This window comes from Papaver somniferum, chromosome 10 (assembly GCF_003573695.1).
Source record: "Papaver somniferum cultivar HN1 chromosome 10, ASM357369v1, whole genome shotgun sequence".
NCBI lineage: Eukaryota > Viridiplantae > Streptophyta > Magnoliopsida > Ranunculales > Papaveraceae > Papaver > Papaver somniferum.
Window position 1 is genome coordinate 109,833,928 of NC_039367.1, and position 23,535 is coordinate 109,857,462.

Consider the following 23,535-nt stretch of genomic DNA (forward strand, 5'->3'; position numbering starts at 1 on the left):
GTGTTTTAAGAGGAAAATTGAAGAATGGGTTTGCATTAATTCTAAGAGGAGAGTAGAAGCTCATGCAACCGTAATTGGAATTAAGGTTTCATATTGATTCTGAATTCAATTGGAAATAGAAGGTTTACTGGCTTGTTAAGAGATGAAGAACGAAAGGGTTGTGTTTAATTAACATTGGGGAGATGTTTTAGTAGTGAATCGATGAATTAAGGTTTGTTTCTATTTTAATGGAGGTCTGGGAATTGAATTAGAATTTGATTGATGATGATGATGAAGACTTAGGGTTTTTATTTGAGATTGGGAATAGAAGACTAATATCACAGAATAATTGATGATGGTGGTGTTGCTTCAAAGGCTGCTTTAAACTCATGGGAGATGAGAATTAGGGTTTCAGCATCAATGGGTGGTGGAACATCAATTCAGGGAAGATTATTGTTGGGTAAGTCTCTTTGTTGCTTAATTTCACTGTTTGAAGTTGAATAATCTAGTTTGTATGTGATTGAATAAATTCAGTTGGTTGAATGGTTTATACAAATAAAGACGAAAGCTAAAGTTTTGATTATGACGAAGTATGGAACTGGGAATGAATGTGTTGTTTGAATTGAAGTTTATGTGTTTCAGAATTGAAGTTGTTATGTTCTGGAATTAAAGATTGAGAAGATGAACAGAAAAGTAGTGATGGAAGAAGAGTTAATATTGTTACAAGCTAGTGTTGGTGATATTCTTGTGAATCAGAGCATAATGGGGACTAGTGGTGTTAGTGGTTGAACTAGATTGAGATGGAGATGTGTGGTTGTAAAGAAGATGTTGTTTGAATGGGAATAGTGATGTTTTGTTGGTGAATGTTAAAGTAAGTTGTCGTTGATATTGAGTGGGGAGCTGTAATGTTGGTAGTGGTTGTGTAAATTACAGGATATGGAAGAAGTTACGGATTTGATAAAGATGATGATTTATGGTATTGAAAGAAGATGTGGTTAGGCTGGGTTGTTGTTGATCTGAGTTGCAGAGGTAGTGTTGGGTTGGTATTGTTATTTTGAAGTGGATTTTCTAGTAGTTGTGAGGTTGTAGTCGATAGTTCAGTAAAAGCTCGCGATTACTATTTCACGTAAGCTGAAGTTACAATTGTAATAAGTTATGATGTTTTTATGAAGTAAAGGTGTTCATTAATGTCAGTGAGAGATGAATTTGAGTTGCAACTGAAGCAACATAGGAATTAGTTATAACTCTTAGATTTTGTATGTGCTGATAGGATGTGCAAGCTGAAATAGATTGTAATGTTGTCATTGCAGTGATCTTAGTGAAAGGCTGCAAATGCAGATCAAGGTAATCTTAAATTACAGATGTATTGGAATTCTGTTTAAGTGAAGTATTTGTGTAATGTTGTAATGAATAGAATCAGGTTAATTGTGTTCTTGTAACTGCAATAGGATTAGGATGATTAGTCATCCCAGTCAGTTTAGCTGACTCAATCTGTTTAACTGACTTACTATATCTGACTGAGTTAACCCATTAACTAGACTTAACCAGACATGACTCAGTGAATCTTGACCGAGTCGGATCAGACTTTGACTTAGTTGACCAGACCTTGACCAGTTGACTTAGACTATGGACTTTGACTGACGTTTACCGTTAGTTGACTCAGCTGACCGCTAGTTGACTCAGGTGGACTAGACCTTAGTTAGTGGGCCTGTTTAGAGGACTTGGGATTAGGGTTAGTATTACTGGTTTGATGATTTGGACCTCTTGTGGTCCGAATTAGCCTTTGGTTTATTCTATGAAGTTGTGGATATTCATAAGACTTAGTTACAGACTACAGAATCAACCTAATTGGAATAATAAACTCTTAGTTATGTTAAAGATAGAGAATGAAATACCATACTGGGTTTAGAACCATTAGATAGAATTGTATGATTCTGTGTGAGCCATTTTGGCTAGATTCTTAGAGTTCTTGTATGATTAACAGTTAGTCTATATTAACAACGATCGATTCAAAGGATGAACCGGTGGATCGTGGATCTCGAGGTAGGCGTGGCTTGTCATCAAAAGAGGTAGGAATTTACATTTAGGTCTTTTGTGATTATTGTTGTTTTCTTTTACAAAAGTTTATGTTTAACAATTCATGCATTGTCTGTTTGTGTATTCCATGCATTGTTTTATTTAAGATTCCGAAAGTACTGTTGTTTCTTTTAATCTTTCCATTTCTTGGAAAGGAATTGTAATGCTTGTTTTTCTTTATGAATTGTTTGGGAAATAAGAATTTCCATTTGTATGTTTGGAAATGAGAATTCCATCTGTGGTATATAGGATACTACTCCTTCTTTTATATCTACATGAATTCAGCTGTTATGCACATGGATAGGGAGATACACCGCAATACTATTATTGAGTGTGGTTAGCACAAATATTATACATTGTTTGATGAAGGAGTTAGTTCCATATACATGATTTTTTATTTTTGTGAATCAATTGTCAGGATTAAATAACTGTGGAAAATTATTAGTGCTTATCTACGGTTAAGTTTTGCAAAATTAACTAATAGAAAATTAGAATTATATATTTTGCGTTTAAACTAATGATAAATCTTAGGAGTTAGACGTAAAAGGTGAAGATATAATGTATAAAATTAAAAGACTTGACTTGTTAGTAAACTTGTACCGAAATTATCTTTAGTCTAACAAATGATCTAGTAACTCTTAGAATGAAACAAATATACATGGAGTAGTAATAATAATACTCGGATGCTTAGTGTAATATTAGAATTAAAAGAAGATAAATTTGTATACTAAAAGGATACCTTACATTAATAGAAAAATCTAAAGACTATTAAGACATGTTAAAATTTTATGCAGACTCAAAATTAAATCATATTAAATTACCAACGCCAATCTTTAACAAGATATAGTATACGGATTAGATATGAACAAATAAAATTTTGTTATATCAATCCTTACGTGAATGTAGAATTGTATTTAGAAGATTAAGACTTAGTGCACCAACTGGAGTAGCAACTTAAGAATAATGAGAATAATACCACAGTTGATAATACTATTTGAGTAATTATGCTAGTAGCAAATCTATAGTAAATAGTATTTGGAAAATTTAATTTATATATGGTATTACACTAAAATTAAAATATCAGATATTATAAATTGATGTGAAATCGAATTTGGATTACTTGTATTGATAAAACAAATAAATAATAATAATAATAAAAAAATTTAAAGAGAATAAATTTTGAATATTAAATTGTTTAAAATAATGTAAACTATTTATATATTTTACGAAATAAATTTATCAGACTTACACCAGTTACGATAAAAGTTTAGAGACTAATTAATCTTAATAAATTAATACTTAGTTAATCCCCGGTGCTGAATAGTGAGGTTGGTAATTCTTGTATGTTCATGTGATACTTGTTACGTAGGTAGGCATTCTCAGGCGTCGCGAACCTAGACAAGGCAACTGCATTCTTGTATCACTAGGCATAGAAGGAGACTTGCTTCTATTAGTGGACTGATAGATCCCGAATTTTACTTAGAAACTTTGCTATAGAAAATCTTTTCTCGTAATTATAACCACTAACTTATTGAAATAAAAACTAGTCTTTTGAACCTAGAGCTACGAATTTTAAATCTTAGTTGTAGAAAGCCATATAGGTTTGTGCTTTGTTTTATTTTATGATGTCTGCGCTTAGACAAAAGATATGATTATTCTATAAAGTGGGGAGTTTTGAAGACTAGAAGGATGGTCTGATTTTCGAGGACAAAAATGTATAAGGTGGGGAGAATGTAAAGACCCTCAAGCTCGTCAACGCTATTAGACTAGTCAAGATACGTCTTAGCCGCTAATAACTCGCTAGTTTAACACGAACGTTAATTAATAGAAATTAATCTAACGACGATTTAGATACGAAACTAGTACTGTTGGATAGATCTCGAAAAGTTACGCGGAATGGACTACTCAAACGTGTCAATCAGATATCGGATGAAGAAGATATTATCAGTTTTGTATGAAGGACAAATAAGTCATTTTTGCTTTGAACCTCCTGGCTGCCCTTATCGTTTGGACGGGTGCCTTTAGCAGTTTTGGTCGGCCTTATCCTCTAGCCAGGTCGAAGAAAAACCATTATTTTCTATTCTTCTTCACTCTCCTTTCTTCTTCGCTTTCATTCTCTTCATGTTCCTTTTCTTCTGCGAGTTTTAGAGAATCAAATGGAAGTTCTGTGATCAGCAGAAGGTGGAGAAAATCATGCAGTAGTCGGCGGTGATGGTGATGGTGTCTGTGGTGGATTCAGACTTGAAAAATGAAGAGATTTAGAAGCTAGAGTTTCTACGAAAAGCTCAGAGAAGAATTAAGAGATGAAATTAGTGTTCTAAGAGGAGAATGAAGGATGGGTGTGCATTAATTGAAGACTTGGATTGAGATTTTGATCTCAGGTGAAGTAGAAGCTCATGCAACCGTAATTGGAATTAGGGTTTCATATTGATTCTGAATTCAATTGGAAATTGAAGGTTTACTGGGTTGTTAAGAGATGAAGAACGAAAGGGTTGTGTTTAATTAATATTGGGGAGATGTTTGGTAGTGAATCGATGAATTAAGGTTTGTTTCTATTTTAATGGAGGTCTGGAATTGAATTAGAATTTGATTGATGGTGATGATGAAGACTTAGGGTTTTTATTTGAGATTGAGAATAGAAGACTAATATCACAGAATAATTGATGATGGTGGTGTTGCTTCAAAGGCTGCTTCAAACTCATGGGAGATGAGAATTAGGGTTTCAACATCAGTTGGTGGTGGAACGTCAATTCAGGGAAGACTATTGTTGGGTAAGTCTCTTTGTTGCTTAATTTCACTGTTTGAAGTTGAATTGTTTAGTTTGTATGTGATTGAATAGATTCAGTTGGTTGAATGGTTTATACAAATAAGGATGAAAGCTAAAGTTTTGATTATGATGAAGTAATGAAACTGGGAATGAATGTGTTGTTTGAATTGAAGTTTATGTGTTTCAGAATTGGAGTTGTTATATTCTGGAATTACAGATTGAGAAGATGAGATGAAGACTAGTGACGGAAAAAGAGTTAATATTGTTACAAGCCGGTGTTGGTGATATTCTTGTGAATCAGAGCATAATGGGCACTGGTGGTGTTAGTGGTTGAACTAGATTGAGATGGAGATGTGTGGTTGTAAAGAAGATGTTGTTTGAATGGGAATGGTGATGTTTTGTTGATGACTGTTAAAGTAAGTTGCCGTTGATATTGAGTGGGAAGCTGTAATGTTGGTAGTGGTTGTGTAAATTACAGGATATGGAAGAAGTTACGGATTTGATAAAGATGATGACTTATGGTATTGGAAGAAGATGTGGTTGGACTGGGTTGTTGTTGATCTGAGTTGCATAGGTAGTGTTGGGTTGGTATGGTTATTTTGAAGTGGATTTTCTAGTAGTCGTGAGGCTGTAGTCGATAGTTCCGTAAAAGCTCGCAACTACTATTTCAGATAAGCTGAAGTTACAATTGTAATTATGATGTTTTCATGAAGTAAAGGTGTTCATTAATGTCAGTGAGAGCTGAATTTGAGTTGCAACTGAAGCAACATAGGAATTAGTTATAACTCTTAGATTTTGTATGTGCTGATAGGATGTGCAAGCTGAAGTAGATTGTAATGTTGTCATGGCAGTGATCTTAGTGAAAGGCTGCAAATGCAGATCAAGGTAATCTTAAATTACAGATGTATTGGAATTCTGTTTAAGTGAAGTATTTGTGTAATGTTGTAATGAATAGAATCAGGTTAATTGTATTCTTGTAACTGCAATAGGATTAGGCTGATTAGTCATCCCAGTCAGTCTAGCTGACTCAATCTGTTTAACTGACTTACTATATCTGACTGAGTTAACCCATTAACTAGACTTAACCAGACATGACTCAGTTAATCCTGACCGAGTTGGATCAGACTTTGACTTAGTTGACCAGACCTTGACCAGTTAACTTAGACTATGGACTTTGACTGATGTTTACCGTTAGTTGACTCAGGTGGACTAGACCTTAGTTAATGGGCTTGTTTAGAGGACTTGGGCTTAGGACTAGTATTACTGGTTTGATGATTTGGACCTCGTGTGGTCCGAATTAGCCTTTGGCTTATTCTACAAAGTTGTAGATATTCATAAGACTTAGGTACGGACTATAGAATCAACCTAATTGGAATAGTAAACTCTTAGTTATGTTAAAGATAGAGCATGAGATACCATAATGGACTTAGAACCATTAGATAGAATTGTATGATTCTTGTGTGAGTCATTTTGGCTAGATTCTTAGAGTCCTTGTATGATTAACAGTTAGTCTATATTAACAACGATCGATTCAAAGGATGAACCGGTGGATCGTGGATCTTGAGGTAGGCGTGGCTTGTCATCAAAAGAGGTGGGAATTTACATTTAGCTCTTTTGTGATTATTGTTGTTTTATTTTATAAAAGTTTATGTTTAACAATTCATGCATTGTCTGTTTGTGTATTCCATGTATCGTTTTATTTAAGATTCCGAAAGTACTATTGTTTCTTTTAATCTTTCCATTTCTTGGAAAGGAATTGTAATGCTTGTTTGTCTTTATGAATTGTTTGGGAAATAAGAATTTCCATTTGTATGTATGGAAATGAGAATTTCCATCTGTGGTATATAGGATATTGCTCAGTCTTTTATATCTACATGAATTCAGCTTTTATGCACATGGCTAGGGCGATACGCCGCAATATTATTATTGAGTGTGGTTAGAAGAAATATTATACATTGTTTGATGAAGGAGTTAGTTCCATATACATGATTGTTTATTTCTGTGAATTGATTGTCTTTTAATTTTTAGGAAAAACATGTGCTGTTTTCTAGATCATTCCAATGATTACTTGAAAGTTAAATGTTATTTCCACTGGGCACCCCTTTTAGGGATGATGTGCTCACCCTTTCCCACTTTCAGTTTCAGAGACAGATCAGAGTTGCGCAACGAAAGCTTCAAGGGTTGAGTTCGTTAATTAGTGGTTAACTTCTGTTATGTTTATTATGTTGTATATTATATTTGTAAACCAAATGACTATTGTATATGTATCATTTGAGAAAAGTTCTTGTATATACATAGTTTTGAGTTGGGTTAATTTTAGGTTAAGTTTTGTAGCAGATTTCTTAATTGAATGTTTGAGTAAATGATTTAGATTCTTAGTGACTCTTTATTTAGTTAATCTATTGGATTAGTCAGCTGCTAGCTTTGGGGGCGTTACAAGAAATTTCCGTACATGTTAGTGAAGAACTCTGACCAAAGATCATGGAGGATTAAGGGTCCGATGCAATTAACAATCCATGGTGAGTCCAATTTTGTTTTTGAATTTGAAAACGAAGAGGATTGTATTTCTGCTCTTGAATTTGGTCTTGTGTTTATTTCGAATCAAGTATTCTTTGTTCGTCCTTGGCATCCTTTAATTGAGCAAGATATTGTTGAAATGAAATCAGTTCCAACTTGGGTTAATCTTAGGAAGATTCCTCTTCATATGTGGAATGCAAAAACTCTTTCGAAGATTACTAGTTTAATTGGTAAACCAATTATGATGGATAAATTAACTCTTAGCAGAGCTAGAATGAGTTTTGCTAGGGTTTTAGTCGAGATTGATATGGATTGTGAATATCCGGCTACTATTGCGGTCTATTATAAAGGTAAATTTGTTGTGGATGTGGAGGTAGAGTACTCTTGGAAACCCACAAAGTGCATTGAATATATTTCTTTTGGCCATGTAGCAGCAAAGTGTCCTTTTGCTAAGCCTAAAGTTTCCCATATTTCGAAGAGTACAAAATAAATTGTTAAAGGTAATCTGCAGGAATGGGTAATAAAGGGTTCTAGAAAATATAAATCAAAACCTCGGGTTGAGCTGAATAATAAGAGTAATCTCGTAATGAACCAAGATGTGATGTAGGAGGGTGTTATTTCTCCATGTGGTAACAAGGAAAATGAGCCTATGGTTACTGAGTTATTGGTTATACTTACTACCAATATGTTTGATGTTCTTGTTAATCATGAAAAGGATGCAATGGTTTCTGATGTGGTTGGACCTGTCCAAGTAATGGTTCATAAGATTAATTCTGATATGCAACAACAACCTCTGGCTTCAAATTTAGCAGGCATTAGAGGTAAATTTCTATCAAAAAGTAGTAATTCTTCTTCTACTAATGTTTATGCTCCTAAGAGTTTGGAGCTTAAGAAACCTAGGCCTAAGCGGTCTTTCTCAATTAGTAATGATGTTTAAAATAGGTTGCTGGAATATTAGGGGGCTTATTGACCCTCTAAAGCAACGAAAAGCATGTAGATTTATAAATTCCAATAAATTATCCATGTTTGGTGTAGTGGAGACACATGTTCAGGAAATCAATAAGGATGCTATTAGGTTATCTATTAATAAGAACTGGAAGTTCATTGAAAATTATATTCATAATAACTCTGGTAGGATTTGGATAGGCTGGAATCCTCTAGAGGTTAATTTTTCTGTGATTCATTCTTTTTCCCGAGCTATATTTCTAGAAGTTACTACTAGTAGAGATTTGAAGTTTGCAGTTACTTTTGTTTATGGGGAAAATGATAGTATAAATAGATTGGCCCTTTGGCATGATTTGGTTGCCTTTTCCTCTAGATATGATCTATCTTGGTTGGTGTTGGGGGATTTTAATGAGATTCTGAATTCTAATAAAAAACTTGGTGGTAGTGGAGGGCATGGTTCTTTTATGAATGATTTTATCCATTGCACTAATGAAACTCATTTCTTTGATTTACCTTTTTCTGGGGATTTTATACTTGGTCTAATAAGTAAGTGGGTTCTGGAAGAATTGTTTCAAATATTGATATGACTTTGTTATTGAATGGGTTTTTTATTTCACTTCTTCAAAAGCTGATTTTCTCCCACCTGGTGTGTCAGATCATTCTTCAGTTGTGGTTTCTGTTCTTGAGCAAAGACAGCATGGTCCCCCCCTCCCCCTTTCCGTTTTATAACTATTTAATTGATGAACCAAATTTTCTATATATTGTTAGGAATGCTTGGAAGGAAAAGATTAAAGGAAATCGTATGTTTATTCTTGTTTCAAAGCTTAAGAAAGTGAAGCATAAACTTGTGGAGATGAGAAGAGCTAGATTTTCGAATTTATCTGAGTCTATTATGGAAGCTAAAACCGTTATGCATAATGCTCTAGCTGCTGTTCAGTTGCATCCTCTTAATGGTGCTTATGCTTCTTTAGAAAAGAAAGTTGTTTGTGACTATGCTAGAGTTACTAGACATGAGGAGTCTATGCTAAACCAATAATCCAGAGTTCAATGGATGGAGTTAGCAGATTCTAATTATAGTTTTTTTTCATGGTTCTATGAAGGAGATAAGGTGCCGAAACAATATTCTCACTTTAAGGGATTCAAATGATAATATTCTTGATGAGTATAAAGAGATTGTTTTAGAGTGTACTCAATTTTCTCTTCTTTGTTCAATGGTTCTTTTCAGCCTAATCTGGATAATGTGGATTCTTCTTTTGTGAATTTTACAAATTTGGTGAGTGATACTGATGCTTCTTCTCTTATTATGCATGTTACGAGAGATGAAATTGTTTATTCTTTATCTTGTATTGGTTCAAATAAAGCTCCAGGGCCTGATGGCTTTTCTAGCCACTTTTTCAAGTCTTGTTAGACTATCATTGAAGATGATTTTGTGAAGGCTATTCAAAATTTCTTCACCAAGTGTAAGCTGTTGGGGGAGGTAAATAACACTTGTCTCACTTTAGTGCCTAAGATTGAGAATCCCTCCAAAATTTCTGACTTTAGACCTATTTCATGTTGCAATTTTATTTATAAACGTATAACCAAGATTATTGCTATTAAGATGAAACATGTGTTGAAAGGTCTTATTATCTCGAACCAATCTGCTTTCATCTCTGGGAAATCTATTCAGGATAACATAATGCTAGCCCATGAGATTGTTAGAAACTATCATAGGACTAATGGGACTCCTGGTTGTTCGTTTAAGATTGATCTTAGGAAAGCCTATGATATTGTTAGTTGGGAAGCTATTGTGTTGTGTTTAAGGAAAATCGGGTTTCCGGCTCAATTTATATCTTGGATTTTCCTTTGCATTTCCTCAGCAAAATTCTCTGTTTTAGTTAATGGTTCTCCATATGGATATTTTTCTTCCAGTAGGGGTCTAAGGCAGGGTTTCCCTTTATCTCCCTACTTATTTGTCATGGTTATGGATATTTTGAGTGCTTCTCTCAAGAATCAGGTTGCTAAAGGTGATTATGGGTTTCACCCTAGATGCAGATTAACTCAGCTAACACACTTGTGTTTTGCTGATGATGTTCTTATCTTCTTTAAAGGTAGTGTTTCAGCTGCAAATTCTCTCAAATTGGCTATTTCGGATTTTAACAAGATCTCTGGTTTGGAAATGAACCCTCATAAAGCTGTTTTTTTTTCTTCAGTGGATGATGACGTGCTTAATCGGATAATACTTTGCCTGGAGTGTAGCACTGGAGAGCTTCCGGTCATGTACCTTGGTTTACCTATTTTATCTACTAAACTTTCTTATAAGGATTGTCTACCCTTAATTTCTAGAGTGTCTAAGAGAGTTAGGTCTTGGAAATCAAAAAGGCTCACTTATGCTGGCAGAATGGTGATGATAAAATTTGTTTTTACTGGAATGATTTTTTTCTGGTTGTCTTGTTTTGTTCTTCCTAAAAGAGCTATAAATGAACTGAACTCTATTTTTAAAAGATTCCTTTGGGATGGTGCTGAAATGGGTAGGAAGCATCATCCTATCAGTTGGGATATTGTTTGTAGGCCTTACTCAGAATGTGGTCTTGGAGTTAAAAATATTGAAGTCACTAACTCAGCTGCAAACTTTAGTCACATTTGGGATTTAGTTAGTAACAAGAGCAATATCTGGACTGATTGGATTCATAAAACCTGATTAAGAACAAATATTTTTGGACTTTAAATGTTCCATAAGACTCCTCTTGGTGCTGGAGAAGAATTCTGGAGCAGAGAGATACTGCTAGAAACTTATTTTGTCATATATTGGTGATGGAGAAAACACAAAGTTCCTTTATAATTGTTGGTATCCAAATGGTAAACTCACTGATTGGATTAATAGTGATATTCTAGAAGATCTTTGTGCTAATATTGATTGTAAAGTGGCTGAATTTATTGAGGATAATGATTGGCTTTATCCTGATGTTATGGATGACTCCATGATGCAAATTGTCAACAAGCTGAAGTAGGTGGAGTGTGATAGTAGTATTTCAGATATCACTATTTGGAAACCTAGCTCTTTTGGTGATTTTACTATGAAGGACACTTATAATTGTTTAGCGGGTGAAAGGAATACAATTCCTTGGTAGAGATTGGTGTGGTTTAAATCTCATGTTCCTCGCCACTCTTTTACTACCTGGCTTGGCCTCCACGGAAGGTTAAAAACAAAAGACAAGATGGTTAAATGGGGCTTAATCCCCGTGGCTGGTTGTTCCCTATGTGATGGGAGTATTGAATATGAAGATCACCTTTTTCTGACCTGTCCTTTTTTCTGCTTGCATCTGGAAGGGAATTTTACTTAAAATGGGTTATACTAGGGAAGCTTGTAGCAGTTGGATGGGCGAGATCATGTGGTGTGTTAGGGCTTTTGCTGGTCAGGGTTTCATTGCTAGAGTCAATAAACTCATCTTGAATTGTTTTGTTTACCATATTTAAAGGGAGAGGAATAGTAGAGTGTTCACTATTAAGTTTACTTCTGCTGACCATGTGGGTTTTATGATTGTTGAAGATGTCGGAATTAAAGTGCTATCTCTTATGGGGAAGGTGGATGATAATTGCTTGGCCAGGGGTTTCGTGGAGAGACTAAACCTTAATTGTATCTTTACTAGTCCTTTTTTTTTTATTCTGTACTTGGCTTGCTCCAGGCCCTAATGAGATAATGGTAAACACTGATGGTTCAAGAAGGGATTTATCTGGTGGTTGGGGTACTATTCTGCGAGACCAGTATGGAGATGTTATTGCAGATGCAAAGGGTGGGGGTCCTCCCATTTCTATTAATGCCCATGAATTGCAGGGAGTTGAGCTGGGTTTAAACCTTGCTTTAGTTAGAGGCCACAGACGCATTCACCTGGCTATTGACTCTGTGACCATTTACTTATTACTTATTTATAAAGATGGCAAACCCCCCTGGAATATGCTGCAGATTTGGAGGAGGGTAGTGAAATTAAGAGAGGTCTTTGAAGTTTTCAAAGTTTCTCATGTTTATAGAGAATAACATAGCGGCGGATCTATTAGACAGCTACCATCCTCCCAGAAAATGGATGGATGTGAGTATTGAAGAATTCGCTCCTGAATTGCTTAATATTGTGAAGGAAGACAAGGAGGGCAAGATGTATAGGCATAATTGTTAGTTTTTTCTTTTGTAGTTGTTAGTTGTTAGTTTTATATTCTTTACTTTGTTTTTTTTTTTGGTTTTTCCTTTGTTCAGGGGGGGTCCCTTTAACCCCAGCTGTCTGATAAAAAAAAAAGAAAAAAGGCTTAATCTGAACAAATCAACCAATCGGTCGATGATGATTATAATGACTATTGATTTATGTGATTGACTTTTGGTATTGTTTGGTACACATCTGTTGATGGTGGTTTTTAGTTTAGGGAGAAAATTGTAAAAGTTTGTCTACCTGACTCGGCATCAGAAGTAGTAGACCTTGATATGTCTGTATTCCGCAATGAATTTGAAGAATATATCAAAATATGATGAGTACCTATGCCTCTCTTCATATTGTATTGAAACTCAAGATCCTATATGAATGGAGTATTTAAAGTTTCTAGCTGCATTATTCACTAATGCATGACCTGCTGAGTATTTTCCTATGCTATGTTCCCCAGTTGAACTCTTAATACTGAAATGACATGACAATTAATGTTCGCTCGCAGGGAAGTAGCGTGAATTTCCCGAAGGGTCAGGATTAAGATGTGCATGGAGGTATTCAATCAGATGCACACAAGTTGCGCTGCCCTTTGAGATAAAAAATTAGTGATTATGTGTCAGCGCGCCAAAATTCACTAGAAATTGATTAATTTTGTGCCAGCACGCAAAATTCAATTTTTCTAACCTAATTTTATCAATTTGCAAAAATTAGGTTTTCGCGGCCTGCGCAATATCTCGAACCCTATTGGTCGAAACCAAACCTAGGAAAACTAGGAAATTGATCCACCCTGGAACTAGTAGGAGAAAATCCTACCAAAAACGGGAAATAGGAAGAAAAGAGGAAACCGCGACCGACTGGCCAATTTGCTCTAACTCGAGCTTCCTTTGGCCGGTGCTCCTTCTTCTATTTTGTTGGCTGTCGGCCCCCTTTTCCCATCGACCAATCAAATCGCTCTAAAGATGCAGCCTACACTTTTAATCAAAACCAGATTCAAGATACAACTTGCAAGTAGGTGCTGCCTTTGCGGGAATGATGAAGAAACGTTGGTTCATGTGTTGTATGATTGCAGCTTTGCAGCAAGAGCCTGGAATTGGCTTTCTGATATTTTTAACTTGCAACCTAATTTTAAATCTTGTTGTTTCTTACAAAGCAGCCAAGGGAAGGATTCCAATGATCCATGATCTGTGGCTTGTTGCCAATCTTGTGCTAAAGTCTGAACTGTGGCAGGTGTGGAACAAAGGTGTTTTTGAGCATAAGAAGCCTAACTGGAGCATATTTTTTAAGCGAGTTCTGAAGTTGATTCAAGACTATTCAGTTCGTCTAAAGGGTCATATGAAGAACTGTGCTGATGATATTATTCTTTTGAACTATTTCCGTGTTCAACACAGGAGTGTCAATTGGCAGCAACCAGTGGAGTGTTTTTGGATTCCTCCAGATAGTAATGAACTTCAATTATGTTGTGATGGCGCGGCGAGAGGAAACCCAGGTACGACTGGTGCAGGTGTAGTAGCGAGAGATTCTTCTTGCAATGTGATTGGCGCTTTGTCTATTGGCTTGGGTAATTACAACAAATTATTTTGCTGAATTATATGGAATCATTTTCTGAATGGAATGGGCTGTAAGATGGGGAGTGAGGCGAATCTACATTCGCTCGGACTCTTCTAGTGTTGTGGAGGCGCTTAAAAATTCTAATTTACCTTGGTTCTCTAGACAGCGGTGGTTAGGGGTTTTTAAAAATTATGATTCAATAAGGTTTATTCATACCTATAGGGAGGGCAATTTTTCTGGGATTCCATGGCTAAGAGAGGGTGTCTTCTAGATAATGAAGTGGGAATTTACTATGATGGAAGACCTCAGTTTTTAATTTCTGTGGAACAACCTAATGTTGCTTATTATATATTCAAGTAGTTTGCAAGTTTTTGGGGTTGTTGAGACCTCTTATCTTGTAAACACTTCTTTGTAATTTTTTTTATATATTAATACATTTTTTGACTTATAAAAAAACAAACTACACTTTTAATTAAAGGTGGCCGGCAGCCCGTCTTTGGCTTTGACCAATCATATCTCTCCAACTTGGTCGGACGATATCCAAAAGGTTACCAAAGATTGGACGAACATCTGAGAGAATTTGGTAAATAACTAGAGTATGATCTACATGCCAAAAGTTTCTTATGGATGTCTAGTAAAACATAATAAAAAATCACATCAATCGGATCAACGAGATAAAAGATACAGCTTAAAAGACGAGCTAGGTCATGGCTGAAAACTGACAGAATTCCTCCTGAATTCTTCCTGAGTTTTTACTGTCGAGCTGTTTTCACCTCCTAAACGAGCTCAAAACCTAAATATTCCCGCGTAAGAAGATAAAAAATTCTTTTCTGATAAGGTGGAGGGCGGATCATCAAAATCCGAGTTTGAATGAGAATTCTACAACAGTTTTAGTGAGGGTCTCACATCTGAATTTTATGATTACGAAATTTCATGAATTGACACAAACTTCTGGAAATCATCTCAGCCATCCAACATGGCTAGCCAATTTAACCGGTTTAGATTTAATTTGGGCCAACCTCCTGAATTCTTCCTGAGTTTTTACTGTCGGGATGTTTTCACCTCCTAAACGAGCTCAAAACCTAAATATCTACGCATAGAAAGATAGGAAATTCTTTTCTGATAAGAATGGAGGGCGGATCATCAAAATCCGAGTTTGTATGAGAATTTTACAGCAGTTTTAGTGAGGGTCTCACATCTGAATTTTCTGATTACGAAATTTCATGAATTAACACAAACTTCTGCAAATCATCTCAGCCATCCAACTTGGCTAGCCAATTTAACCAGTTTAGATTTAATTTGGGCCAACCAATAGGATGTCAAAATGGCTACCATCCATCATTCTCCTATAGGGACCGACCACCACATCTTCAATGTATATGGATAGCTCCTGGCAGCTGCTCAAATATGACCGCCCGCCGCCTAGCTTGCGCGTGATTGATCAAAATAATTAGGTCTTGCAAGCAAGACCCACTCAGCAACTTGCTACATATTTTCCATGAAAATACTCAAGACATCAAACATTCACAAACTGGGGGATGTTCATCAGGGTATTGGTCTGACGGTTTACAGCATACGGCGTGTAACGCGCCCATTATGAGAAAGTGTCAGGATAGGCGGACGGTTGATAGCAGTAAAGCAGTAGTGGGTGTAAAACTTACCGATCTTCCCTTCATGACAAGGACATGGTTTTCACCACTCTTGCACAATCCCACTTCTCCACTACTTAACTACCTCTACTTCCTACGAGATCAGTGTGATCAACTATGACTTGTATAAATAGGTTTTCAATCTATTTTTAACCGTCAACAAGTGTTATCAACACAAGTATCCAAAAAACACCAAGAACTTATAGATTATATTCCATAAGAAAGTTCCAAATTCTGATACGAGTCATAAACAACCATACCTTCAGAGTTAACCATTATGATCTCAACACCTTCTTCGCTTCCCTCCCTAAGATCAACCATTCTCCTTCATTTTGTGACCGAAGCAAGACTGGAACGACCATTTCTTGGTTTAGGCCAGAATTGTACAGATTGATCTCTCGAATCTAAAGTACTCCCGTGCAGTGCATTTGTTTAGGGTTTAGATTCGTTTCTCGGCGGCACACCCAAATTTACCATTTCCAGCAGAATCAGTTTTTATCCCAAAACAACATCTCAAAAAATCCAAGAAGAAAATTCAAAAATAAATTAATATACAAGATTAGCAACAATTGTGCTAATTTTTTTTCTTAAATTTCTTGGTATTGTGATTAACTAAATGTTACTCCCTCTGTTTCAAAAAGATTGTCCTCTATTCCATTTTCGTCGGTTTCAAATTGTATCCAGCTTCCGGTTGTAGTTATATTTTCCCAATAAACTCTCTAATATATCCTTAAATTTTTACATTTATAAATTCATTTTCAATGAGACCCAATTTAATACATTAAAGAAATTTATATAATTAACGAAACAAATATATTCTCCATTCCTTTTACAAGAAAATATATTTGACTCCACAATTTAAATTTCTTAAATAGTCATGATTTATAAGGCCTGATACCAGCTCTACTAGGGGCTGATCCTGACCATTGGATGGATGGACTGGTATCACCCCATAGTAAAACTGGTATCATCCCTTATAAATCATGTAAATAATTTATACTCCATAAGTATATATAATCTTTTATATCTTTATAATCTTTTAGGTAGTTTTGATTATTAACATGTTTTGATTATTAACATTTTTATTAAAATAAAATAGATAAGTAACTAAGGATGGTAAGTAAAATGCTAAGGTCTCCTTGATATTTTTTGATAAAGTCAACGCAGACAAGTTGAGTGAACCCGGTTAACCAGTTGACCCTGACCCAGTAATTTTGTTGGGTCAACGCCCGGGCTGGGTTTCAAAACATTGATTAGCACTCAGAGAGATGAAGACAATCACTCGAATTGTTCAAATTGATTCTTTTACTTCACTAAGCGATTAAAAGCAAGAAGAATATACTGTAATTTATCTTCTTCTAGCTCAGGATTACAGCGAAATACAGCACCTACTATTATTACTATTATTGTTACGGTATAATTATTCTGTATCAACTAGCCCCCTGTAAGTACGAACTTCAAAGAAATTGGAACACAACACTACTTGATACCTAATACACGAACACAGCACAGCACTACACAACACGCTGTAAGGTAAGCGGGAAGACGGAGAAAGGTAGTCACCCTGACATTCACCCTCTCCGTTAATTATTTTCCCTACAAGTACATTTAGTTTAACTGAGGCGTGCTCCTATTGCAGACATGATTTTAGCATCCCCCTTTCCTACTGAAATATATAAAGAGAGAAAAGGTCTATATGGTGACATCTAACAGCCTAGTGGATGTAAATATATGTCCCTTTCACTCTAGTGCATTAGAGCAACAGCAACTTCCTGCACCAAGGGTTGAGTGACGTGAACAAAATGTTCGGCCTCCCTTTCAACCTGTTCTAAACATCGATTTGCATCTTTCCCTTCCTTCATCTTCTTCACGAATGACACAAACTTTCTCCAATTATCTGGTTGGAACAAATCCGGGTTCATCCTCAAATATGTAAAAGCACACATTTCACTCTCGTTTTCTGAGTCATCAAACTTCAACGAGGCAGCATTCAATATTTGATCGTGGGCAGTCTCATCATAACGTGGCAATGCATTCTCACCTGCAAGAGGAACCCCAAATTCTCTTGTTGCCAAAGCAACTTGTTTTACGAGCTTTTCTGGAGCACATTGTGCATCTTGCGGCTGTTCATGATCACGCATTTCTATGCAAGTGAAATTGAAGACCGCCCCATGACGTGCCAACATCTGTCCAATCGGTCGGTACCCATCGTGAAAGCGCGTGTTGTAATATCCTGCCGTGAGCTCTGGGGCATGCGACCTGGTGCCATAATGCCAGTGGATCCCTGCGACCTTCACAGAGATCTTAACTCCTGTAGTTTCAAAGATAGATTTTGCAGATGATACTATGCGCTCACCATGATCTAAGAGCATTTGGGAGTACCAGGTGAGGAAAAATTCACCATACTGACTATCCCAACCACCACCTTCACGACGGAAAAATGGGGTATCTTCTGGCCAGTTGTTGTATTCACCTGCATCTCTAGGGCCAGTGCTTCCCCATTCAGATTTCCCAGCAGCATTGGCCGCAGCTTGCAAGCTACTGATCATGTACTGTACAAATTAACCGCATAGGTAGGAAAAACAAAACTTAAGACGCGGAACATGCTCTGCATAACAATACCTTATTGTTTAAGGAAACAATTGGTGAACATAAAACTGTACTTACCTTGTCGTAGCATTGGAAAGCTCCAATTCCAGGAAACCTCCATGTACCATTTTGCTCTGGGTAAGACGGATATCTAAGCTCTCCAGCAGGACCCATTCCTACTTGGATTTCCTGGATGAATCACAACGAATATTATTTAGCAAGTGAACTAAAAAATAGATATACAAAACAGCCATGTTGATTTCATTTCAAGCATAAGTATTTACCACAATGGTGTCACCAAGAAGATGTTTAAATTGATCTCTGAAAGCACGCATGAAGTCACCATAACACTGAATTGGAGTTCTTCCTTTTAGTACTGGAAGGGTGTCACAACCAAGGGATATATACTCATAATTCCTCCTTCCCCACTGATCTGTATATGCCAAGTCGGGATCCTGATCCACTTCTTCTGTCACCCACCTTGGCAGAGGTATACTATATGCCAAAAAATCATTAAAATACTATCAGAAAAACAAGAGTAGACTAGATGGCAAAGCAGAGCAAGTATAACAATAGCTCACAACAACAATTAGCCTAAAGAGTATATGATGTGACCCAAATTAAAAGAGAAAACCGTCCGGTATCCAACCAAACACCAGAATTTGTTTTAAGCCGAATGTCAACATTAATCCAAATTGTCGTTTAAAGACATTGTATACTAAATCTTTTTCTTGTTGTTTTCCCCATAAAAACTGTATATCAAATCCCACATAAGGCAGGAAGCATTCATGTTATACATACTATATATATATATATATATAGAGAGAGAGAGAATTTTCTGGCATAACTAACTTTGTTTCTTAATGGGTTTCATGTAAAAAATAAATGTAGCAGAGAAGTCAAGGAAAAGTGGATCACAATAACCACAAGCAAGAGGCAAAAATAAATGTAAAACAAAAAATGCACGTAACAAAAAGGAAAAAGGCAAGCAAAATTTGAAAAATAAGGAAGAAGGTGACATTTTAATGCAAAACAACAAAACTTAGAAGGTCCCGGAGGAAAAAAAAGAAAAAGAAAAAAGAGAGTAAAAAGTAAAAACGTAATCTTGTACTTTAAGCAAACAAGCTCACTTGCGTGCTCCCTATTAGCCACATAATTGATCTAAATTCCTAAACAGCAGGGAACTAACTTGTGATAAATTTTCCGAATCAATGGTCCTATTCTACGATCTTTACAAATAAAAACGAATTTTCCAACCAATTATCATAAACTTCGAACGAAAGAAAAAAAGGGCGTAAGATGATGAAAGGGAGAGAGGCTAGAATACGCACGTGCAAGAATCACCAACATTGCCACCACATTGATGAAAAGACATAACAGCTTGAACTTTCAAACCATGCTTTTTAGCCATTTCCATGAGTTCGATGTATCCACCCCAATTGTAAACACCAGGACCATCTCTTTCAACTAATCCCCACCATACATCCATCATAATTCCTTCAACCCCAGCACTTTTAAGGGCTGATAAACTAGCATTCATAGCTTTTTTCCTATTTACACCATTATTCATATTAACACTATCTAATGGCATCATGACATAAACCGGCACCCCTTTCTCCTTATCCTGCGCACCCCCCTCTTTAAATTTCCTCGTTTTCATCATTTCTTCTTCTATCTGAGGCATCATCATTTCCATTTCTCTGTCTATTGTTGTAAATGCTTGACAAGCAACCGTTAGATCAGCTCTGATTCCGTTTAATCCGGGGGATCTACAAGGACTTACCGGTGGTGATAATGCCTCGATCTCTGTACCTCCTCCTTGAATTCTACACCGTAGATTTGTTTGAGGTGATTTCCAAACTGCTGCTGCGTTTACCACTGCCGATGATGTTGATGCATCTAATCCGGAATCTGATGATGATTGAATTGGGCTTCCGGCTAATGATCCGAGTTGATGTGTTATACTCAACCCCGCCATCAAATTATAGAGATTGGAAAAGAGCTGATGATGAGTACGAGGATAATTGAAATTAAGAAATTAGGGTTTCGGTGTTGTTGCAGAGATTATCGCTGTGTTCGTCTTCCTTTTACTTTTTTCTTGTGTGTTTCTGTGGAGCTTTTGATGCGAAGGATTTAGCGATGTAGAACTATTCTATTTATAATCTGTTTTTCTTTTTTCTGGATTAGTTTATTTATCCAGATTAATTAATGCATTTGATTTCGGACGCTGACACGTATCCTTTCTAACACGTGGTATTGCGTCAACGGTTGAGTTTTGTTGGAAGTGGAATTATTTTCCTCGTTAATCAAAACTGAATATTTACGTGTTTCTTGGAGTTTGATTCGAACATTGGTGGATAAGCGTAGCGGAGATTGACACGTGTATGACTGAGGTTTTGTTAGATGGTTGGGTGGATTACGTGTATGGAGAGTTGGCTCTTTCGGTTGATGAACTTTTTGTCGTTATCCATCAGGTATGGAGGACATTTGTTTAGGTGTGACCTGAAGATATTATGATCCCGTAAAACTTATCTAGTCCGCACGATGAGTGTAAATCACGAGTGGTTACTTTTTACATGTGGAGCAGGAAGAAACAAGAGTGAGAAGCATATACGCACGATGTGTGTAAATCACGAGTGGTTACTTTTTACATGTGGAGCATGTACACTTGCAACGTGTAGTAAGGAACCGACAATATATCCGGAAATGATTTATGGATCTTGTTAATTTGTATACCCGTATACATATTAAGGTTCACTAAAACAACAATTTCTTGTATTAGAAACAAGATTTGTTTGTTTTATTGCATCGAAAACAACAATTCTTTGCATTGGGAACAAAATTTGTTGTTTGTAGTGCAAAAAAACCAATTTCTAATAGAATAAGATAAAAAAATACAATTTCCAAAAAAATTAAATAATTCTTTATTAAACCTTAACACGTATACGGGTATACAAGTTAACAAAAACCATGATGTATATCTTGAGGGTTTAACCCTGAGAGTTATACGAGTGAGTGGGTTGGGACCCACATTAAACCCACCGAAAGCAAATGATGCATTGCCAATCATGTACTATTCATTTGGGTTAATGGCGCGGGAAAGGAGTTAAGAGAAGAAAAAAAAGAGTTGAAAGCAAAAAGAAAACAAAAAACTGTAGACGATGGGTGGTTTGTACCCACGTAAAAATAGTCTAAAAAACATTTTAATTTTAGAAGAAGGTTGTATTTAACATATGTGTGTTGTATTTAGTCACTACCTTATCTAATTAGACTATTAATACTAACTAAATGAGGATTGTTTAGGCAATTTGAAAATATTTTAGATAAAGGGTTTTTAAAAGAGTCCAAATTTGCACACTCCTTTAAAGAGTGTGCATGTAACAAACCAATCACATTGTTCCTTTTTAACCAATGGTTATCCCATTTAATTAAATTATTTTTTTAATTTTATTAAAACCTAAAAAAGGCAATTATATTTAATCCTAACCTAAATTATAATGTTTACAAATAAGGAAATACTTCCTCCGTCCCTAATTAGATGACCTATACCATAAATAAGTGTAGTGATAGATTAGTATTATTATAAGAAATATGTAAAATTTGATAGCCATATTTATATTCATTGGATAAGTGTTTTAAAATGCTTTCCGATGATACAAAGTTTACGAATATTCCTTGTATAGTTTGAGAGATAAATCATTTCTAAATTTACTAGTAAATTTTAACTAGGTAATCTAATTAGGGACGGAGGTAGTATCATTTATCTTTGAGAACGAGCTGTGCAACATCATATTGTTTGGGTTGGTTTTCATAACTAACATCCTAGTTGGTCTTTAGTTAAAATTGAATGGGTTTCTTCCAATTCCTCCAAATCTTTTTTTTTTTTTTGAATGTTTGGGTATAAGTTTATCTTGGGTTATTGTTGATCTCTAATCTTAGAAGTCTTGGTACAATATTGTTCGAGTGCGACAAGTTAAATACCGGATTTAATTGATCGGAAGCATAGTTTGGAAGATAACAAAAAGGCATCATGAGATCAGCTTGATGCCTAGATCAATGATTTTGAATCATTAATCGTTTCTAACTGATTTTTCTTAGACGTTCTTGGAGCAATTCACGATTATGATGTAGAAAATGTAAGAAAAGTAACTAAAATATATAATACCTGTGATATGAGATTTCTTACTTATTGCCTGATTGAATAGCTAATTCATCGAGTACGATTTAGATTGCTTTAATATCAATCAGCTTTGTCAATAATGCATTAAAAATAGATTTTTGTTATAAGCAAAGCTGATTTGTTTAGGGAGAAAATCTAAAATTATTTGACTTCAGTAAATCTCTTCTGACTTTGGGTTATTAAAGGGGAGGAGTAAAAAATTATCTTTCCCCCTAACAAAATAATAAAGTTTGTCATTACGTCCTCAAATTAATCTAATCCTATATTTGTGTGTAACCCTAACCCTAAATCGTTTCCCTGATCAAATCCAATTGTTCTTTTCTCCATAGAGTTTTAACAACTAACATGAACAATGAATATACTGATTGGAACGATTAAACATCAATCACAGAAGAAGAAAATCCGTGTGTTGTTGTCAAATACAGACTATATAAACGAAAAGAATAATACTGGAATGGAACTTTTTTGATGTCACACAAAAAAACCGAGGATCAATCACAATTTGATAGGTATCCAAATAGGAAACGTACAAATATATACTACCTCCGTTTCAAAATAATGACAGGTTTGTGTGTTATTTGAAACGGAGGGAGTAACATTAAACAAAAGTATGATTTGATAAAGAACTTACCAGTAACATTCAATTAATGTCTTAGTGAACTGAATCAATGTAAAATAAATAACACGCATGTTAACTTGAATGCAATAATCTATTACCAAAACTAATTACCACACTGTTCTTTTCCTATTCAACATCATAGACATTAAACATCCAACCGTTTCTCCCTTATGCATTTCTTAACATTTATATTTTCCTCACATTCCCTTAAAAGCTGCAGCAATAGAACCCAAAATAGGACGATCTAGCAAGAATTGTATCGAATCGATTTTAAAACATTCTCAAGAAAAATTCTCTAGGTAACTGGTTAATGATAATGAAGATTCCATTAAGGTGTTATTGGATGCGACGTTAGCTAGAGGATAATTTGGTTATATAAAAAAAATTGTAAAACTAAAATTTCAGTAAATAGTTCCCCTCATACATCCCTCTAAAATATTAGCTTTTTCCTTATATTTCTTTCCCCCTAAACAAATCAGCTTTCCCTATAACAAAAA

General features: G+C 35.5%; 1 protein-coding gene across 1 annotated transcript; it reads right to left on the reverse strand.

Moving 5' to 3' along the window:
- Nucleotides 1-16,928: 16,928 nt before the first annotated feature.
- On the reverse strand, nt 16,929-20,385 carry LOC113319053 (beta-amylase 1, chloroplastic). The gene is made up of 4 exons (XM_026567349.1): nt 19,571-20,385; nt 18,524-18,734; nt 18,318-18,428; nt 16,929-18,202 (listed from the first exon to the last, which is right to left on the reverse strand). The coding sequence occupies exons 1-4, from the start codon at nt 20,215-20,217 to the stop codon at nt 17,396-17,398; spliced, it is 1,776 nt and encodes a 591-aa protein (XP_026423134.1). The 5' UTR covers nt 20,218-20,385; the 3' UTR covers nt 16,929-17,395.
- Between the last annotated feature and the right edge of the window lie 3,150 nt (nt 20,386-23,535).